Source organism: Nuphar pumila, chromosome 7 (genome assembly GCF_984573655.1).
Source record: "Nuphar pumila chromosome 7, dmNupPumi1.hap1.1, whole genome shotgun sequence".
In the NCBI taxonomy this organism is placed as follows: domain Eukaryota; kingdom Viridiplantae; phylum Streptophyta; class Magnoliopsida; order Nymphaeales; family Nymphaeaceae; genus Nuphar; species Nuphar pumila.
The window spans coordinates 18,752,090-18,758,426 of record NC_143255.1 but is presented as its reverse complement, the minus strand read 5'-3'; the positions used below and the strand labels follow the sequence as shown (position 1 = coordinate 18,758,426).

Here is a 6,337-nt window from a genome sequence, read left to right as displayed (position 1 = left end):
AACCTCTGCATAATTATTGATCCAGATCGGGCTCCTGCAATTTCAGCCACAACCAGGTCCAGATCCAGATGCTATTGGACCTGATCGTCTTGTAGAACTTGATCCACTTGAATCCGGATCCAATAGCGACACATACTCAAGCACACTTTGCTTCTCCAACCCGATGATATCGTAATTAGTATTCACTAACAATTATTTTATGCAATAAATACAGAAAAATCCATAACTAAATCTACTCTAAAAATTGAGCAAAGAATTCTTAGGGCAGTTATCCAAACTTTAACGCAATTAGTGATGGCCAACAAGGCAGTGGTCAAAGCCTATTTTGGTCAGTCCCCTAGAATAGGCCAATGACTAAACCAACCAACTTGCCCAGAATATCTAGGGTTAGTTGCCGAGTATTTGGCCGATCAATCGGAGGGTCCCACAACTAACCCTAGTTAAGCGATCCCAAACAAAAATATTTTTATCCAAAAAGTAAAAATAATAACTAGAAATAAAGGAGGGGCGTCCAAATCAAGACAGGCAAGTGGGATCCACCTCGTGTCGCGATCTGGTTGGTTTCCAATCTCCCTTCCTCGATCTTATCCGTGACGTGTAAAGCTCGTGTGACTCGTCTCGACTCGGACCGAGTCAAATGGGCCCTTTATCGGCTCCCGCCCAAGATAACAGGGCTAATCCGATCGGCTCGCTATAGACGGAAATGGTTCATCGCGGCATGAATTTACTAAAATATCCTTGCTACTGAAAATAAAGAATCTAGCAGAAGATACGAAATGACTAATTTGCCCTCTTCAACAATTTCAGATGTCATTTATACGCTAGCAAAATTCACAGGGCCTTGGCCGCTACACTGCAGTCAAAGTTCGATTCTCATGGGGTGTCTCCCCTCTGCGGAAGCTGAGCAGGGCAACCAGGTCATCATGCTGGCTGCGGTTTCTTCAGGTCATAAATAAAAAAAAATAAAAGTGAATAAGATTCTTTTTGAAGGGAAAATCACAAGATAAATTAAACATTTTTTCAAGAAAACCTTGAAAAATATTGGCATATATGAAATATAAAAATAAGTCTAAAATGCAAAATTAGGAAGATAATGTCACGGTAATCCTGATATTTTATAATACATGATTTTTAAAATATAGATATTTTAGCCAGATTTTGAAATCCAACCAAAATGGTGGAGATTTGATATAATCATTGATTGGTTATATACAATATAATTACATGACATGCCCTCACTATGCATGGGGATATAAATGGTGTTCGTTTGGATGTCTACCTAAACAAATTTGTGGGATTTGATTTAATAAAATATGCCCAAATCCAAGGGAGGTATGAATCAAATGAACTGAGTTAAGTAATCTTTCATGCTAATTCAGATACAACAAGGACGGAGAGAGAATCAAACTGGTTTGGATTCGGGTCAAATGCAGCTAACATCAGATCCGACTAATCAGATGTTCACTAAACAGATCCAGATTTCAGCTCATACCAACTCCTATTTTTTACATGTAATTGAATTTGAATGTTTGTCGAATCCTGACATCTGTCACAATAGCAAAAAATCAAAACCATATCCGCATTGATTATAATCAGATATGGGTTTTGCTTACTAAATTCGGCTAAACATATTCATATTTGGTTGGATATCCGATAAAATCCCATCTATTGACATCCCTATTAGGGATGTCAACGGACCTAAATCCAAATTTAAATCCGATTAGTCAAGTTCATTAGACAAATATGAACCTGATTAATAATTGGATCCAGTTTGGTATTATGTTTTGCATTCAAACCCGAACCCAAATCTGACAAAAAAACCCAACCAAATTGTAAATATCAGGTTTTAAGCCAGTGTGGGTTTGTTTTTATCTTTTTTCATCTGAATCTAATTAGATCAAACCCAATTAAGTGGGACTCGATAGTGCCTAGATCCTACTCGAGTCCAATCCGTTTACGTCCCTACCCACATTTCTCGTCTGAATATGTCGATCTCCGTGGCATTTTAGTTATTTCAGACGGTCAAACGATGAAAAAAAAAGCCGTTCTCTCTCTCTCTCTCACAGGTGAAAAAGTAAAAAACTAAAAGAACCAATCAAAAATAAGGAGAGTCAAGACCTCAAACCCGTCGGCGCAAAGATCGGCTCTGAATCGGCTCAGCTCTCCGTCCTCTCCCGCCGAGCCGAGCGGCTTTCACCTGGCGTCGACGATTACCCCGCCCCCTTCCTCCTTCTATTTAAACACTTCCCCACCACCTTCCCCCAAAATCTCCTCCCTTCCCACCCCCTCCCCCCTTGCTCTCTCTCTCTCTCTCTCTCTACGACTCCCCCCCTTTCTCTCTCTTTCTCTCCCTAGGAGACATTTCTCTTATTTCCGGCCATATATTCCGGCCATCGGAGAAATTCCGACTCCTTTGCCTGCGGAAGAGAGAGAACCACCACCACCACCATGGGCCTTCTTGACAAGTTGTGGGACGACACCGTCGCTGGGCCGCAGCCGGAGAGCGGCCTCGGCCGGCTCCGGAAGCACCCGACGTTCGGCGCGACCTGGTCGACGCCTCCGGCGTCGGCGATCGAGGAGGTCCGCGTATCCCACTCCATCACCATCATCAAGACCTCGAATTTCCGTAACCTCGCCGTCGACCCCGACTCGAGCCCGGCCTCCCCCGCCGGCTCGGGCGCTCCGGAGTCGCCTTTATCATGTAATCCCCACCCTCCACCCCCTCCTCCTCCTCCTCCCTCTTCTTCGTTTTTTTCCTTTTTTAACGTAAATTTTCAGGTTTTTAGGGATAATAACGGTGCTTAATCACCGAAATCCTTGTTTTCCGGCGAAGAATTTTTGGCTTTGGGAAGGAAATGATCGGAATAGAGAGATTCGGGGCTGATCTGTGAGTATCAGGCCCGACTCGGTCTCGACTCGGCGGTGTAGCTTGATCCACCTTATAAAACGGGGCTCTCCGTATCGTTTCCGAGTCTCTTCATCGTCTTCCCTTCAAAAGAGGCAGAAAGTAACGGAATTTTGTCAGATTCGGCCAGGAAATTATACGGTCTGAGACCCATCCGAGTTGATTGGGTTTTATATCGTTGAAAGTTTAAACCGATACGATAAGGAATATTTCTTTAGGGCCCGTTTGCTTGATGAGTCCTTAAAGAGTTCACAATAACAAAGAGAATAAGAAAACCACGATCGACTCGGTTAATAAAGGGGTGAGTCGTTATGGACTCGGTAGCGTATCGCGAAAAGCATGGATGAACCCAAAAGAGGGAAAACGAATCGGAAGATTCCTCCTATCCGAGCCGTGTGGTCTCTGGAAACTTCCAAAAGAGGTCTTGAATATTGTCCCATGAATAAAAATGCTGAAAAATGAAATAAAGAAAAGGATAATAGAAAATTACATAAAAACCAATCCGTTCTTATTTTTGACAAAGTTTACTGTTTTAAAACTTTAACTTTCAATGAAATTTGAGTCATTTTCTGGATGAGTAGCACTTACTTAAGTATACCTTTTCTTGTTGGTGTGTCTATATATATATATATATATATATATATATATATATATATATATATATATATATATATATATATATATATATATATATATATAGAGAGAGAGAGAGAGAGAGAGAGAGAGAGAGAGAGATGTATATAAAAAACTTTTTAATCATGACTCATTATTATACATAAGATCAGATGAAAATATGCCGTTTTGGTAAATTTTGGTAAATTTTCCTTCTTTTTAAATATCTATTAAAAAAAAATTATGATTTTTTTATTAAATCCAGGGACCCCTCGTGGGGATTTAAAGAAATTCAGGAGAAAATCTACCTCAGAGTCGTATGAACGCGCTGAACCAAGAAGTCCCACTGTCTATGATTGGTGAGTTTTTTTCCTAATTTGTTTTTATTATCTATATTATCTAAATTTGTAGATTAATTTTAGAGCTTCCACTCTAATAATATATCTGTTGAGAAAACGATGAATATAATAAGGAAAATTTTAGGGTGATGTTGAACTTTGGTGGTTTTCTGCTAATTTGTGAAATTGCTTCTGGCTGCCTGCATATTTTCGAAATTGTAATTAGGTTCAGACCCACTTGTTTGAGAGGGCCTGGTTGGGTCTTGGCCTCGAGTCATATAGACCTTACTACTTTGTAGCTCGGGCCAGCCTTGTGAGCATTGACCTCCTTAGTCACATTAACCTGGGTCCGCCTAGCCCTAGCAGCATCGAGCATAGGCTCGAGCCTACTGTACTAGAACTGGACCAAGCTAGGAAGGGCCTTGTAGTGTGTCCACTGAGATGGGGATTGGAAAACTTCACTCAATGTCGATAAATCCTGATGTGCGTTTGGGCATCATGTAGCAAGAAGCCAAGTTCATGAACTCCAGCTTTTTTGATATATTGGTGTTAATGTGAAGTGCTGCCAAGTTCATGAACTTTGTATCTGTGAAAAATAATTCATGAACTTTATGTAAGTTATACTTGGTACCACCTACATAACGTGAATCATTCGCCTGATGAGTCTCCAATGCTTTGCCAAACATGGCCAAGGTCATGACCTACTGTTTATACCATTAATTTTCTCTGTACCAAACATTGCCAAGATCATGAACTCGATTTTTTTCTACCATTTGCACCGCACACAGTGTCACCCAAGTTCATGAATTCCAATATTTCTACAGCTCACATCGTGTAACGCAGCACCAAAGTCATGGAACTATAGTGTTCTCACTGATCTTGACCTTGTTGGAGTTCATGAACTTGGCTTCACTTCATGCAAACGTTGGAGTTCATGAACTTGGTCATTTTTCATATATGATGCTCAAACGTCCCAGGACTCACTTTAGTCCTAGGTGGGTCTGATGGACCAGGCTTTGTCCGTCATGGAAATGGCTAGGTTTTCTGAGCCCTCCATGCACACATGATAGTCGAGCTCGATCCAAAGCAAAGACAGGTGGTACGGTAGTATATCAAGAACATGGTTTAAAAAGAGTTTAGCTCGGCTTGGTAGCTGCAACCCAGTATTTTTTTGAATTTATAACCCGAAGAAACTGCACCTGGCATGAAGACCTGGTCGTTCTGGATCAGCCTGCCATACCTACGGTCATCATGCCCGCAGCGTAAAACTCCAAGGTTAGGACCCCTGCCCCCAAGGCCTACTGCGCAGAGGGGTGATGCCCATGGGAATCGAACCTTGACTGACCATCTAGCAGCCAAGGCCCCACCACCCCACTACGCCAACCCCCCTTGGGGCTGCTGCAACCCAGCATAGTGTACTGGATCCCTGGTCGACTTTGATTCAACATAGACAAAGTATCAAACCAAGTCCAGTGTCAATACTCATGCCTTTTGGTTTAGAGATATATTGGACTAAGCGTTTGGATAGTCCCACGACTCGGCTCGACTTGGCTGGATCATTACCTTGCTAGGTTAAAAAAGGCTCACTTCATTCCATCAAGTTCGCTAAGGTGGTGATGACCTAGTTAATGTAGGAACTTGTTTCACTTGCCAAAGCCTTGGACAGCCTAACGAACATCTAGCCCATCTGACTAAGCTAACTTGCAGCTAGATAACCAAATGTGAGCTAATCAATACACCAAAAAGCCCTAGGGTGATTAAGGTGCATAACATCGATATCCTAACACGACAGCGCGAGTCTTTCAGATTGGGATGCAATGGAAAATTATAAAATTTTTATACATTTCTTGGGTTATTACAGGGTTGTAATCAGTGCATTGGACCGATGAAGATGGGTTTGGCTTTTTTGTGCAGTGTTGACAAGGAAACTTAGAGAAGATAAAACGAGATACATGGAGATTATGAAGAGGGAAGGGAGACAAGAATAGTATCATTTTGTATTGTACTGTGTGTAGGACATTGTGCTCCTTTGTTAGGGTTTCTTGGAGCCTTTGTGCTTGTGTAATGTAAAAAGATGGTGTCATGTAGGGTTGGTATTTTCCCCTGTTTGTTTTTTTTTGTTTTCTTCTTTGTTTGCCCCCTACATGAAGGGAAGGTCCCATTTTGTAGCATAAATGAAATGGGTGTAGCAGTATGTGTCTAATATAAAATTATAAATATGTTTCCATCTTTTGTTTTTTGCACAACTGCTGAAATATTCTACCTTTACTACCAAGTGTGATTGCTTGTTTCATTTGATAAAGCGACTTCTACAGCAAAAACTGCTGCTGCGGAGATGCCAATTCACGTGTTTAGGAGGGATCTGTTCCACTCATCCCCTATGTCATCCTTATCTTCATTCCCATCCTTCGGATTTCATTGATGCAAGTTGTTTTGATAAAATCGGACTCCACATATGTGATATGCACCATTCATAAAAATG

General features: G+C 41.4%; 1 protein-coding gene across 2 annotated transcripts; it reads left to right on the top strand.

Moving 5' to 3' along the window:
* Positions 1–2,286: 2,286 nt before the first annotated feature.
* Positions 2,287–6,101, top strand: LOC149831375 (dormancy-associated protein homolog 4-like). 2 transcript variants are annotated; one of them, XM_090013849.1, is made up of 3 exons: positions 2,287–2,701; positions 3,783–3,876; positions 5,770–6,101. In XM_090013849.1, the coding sequence occupies exons 1-3, from the start codon at positions 2,449–2,451 to the stop codon at positions 5,786–5,788; spliced, it is 366 nt and encodes a 121-aa protein (XP_089869975.1). In that variant the 5' UTR covers positions 2,287–2,448; the 3' UTR covers positions 5,789–6,101. The 2 variants fall into 2 exon arrangements, with proteins under 2 accessions (XP_089869975.1, XP_089869974.1); XM_090013848.1 differs by having other exon boundaries at positions 5,717–6,101.
* Positions 6,102–6,337: the final 236 nt, after the last annotated feature.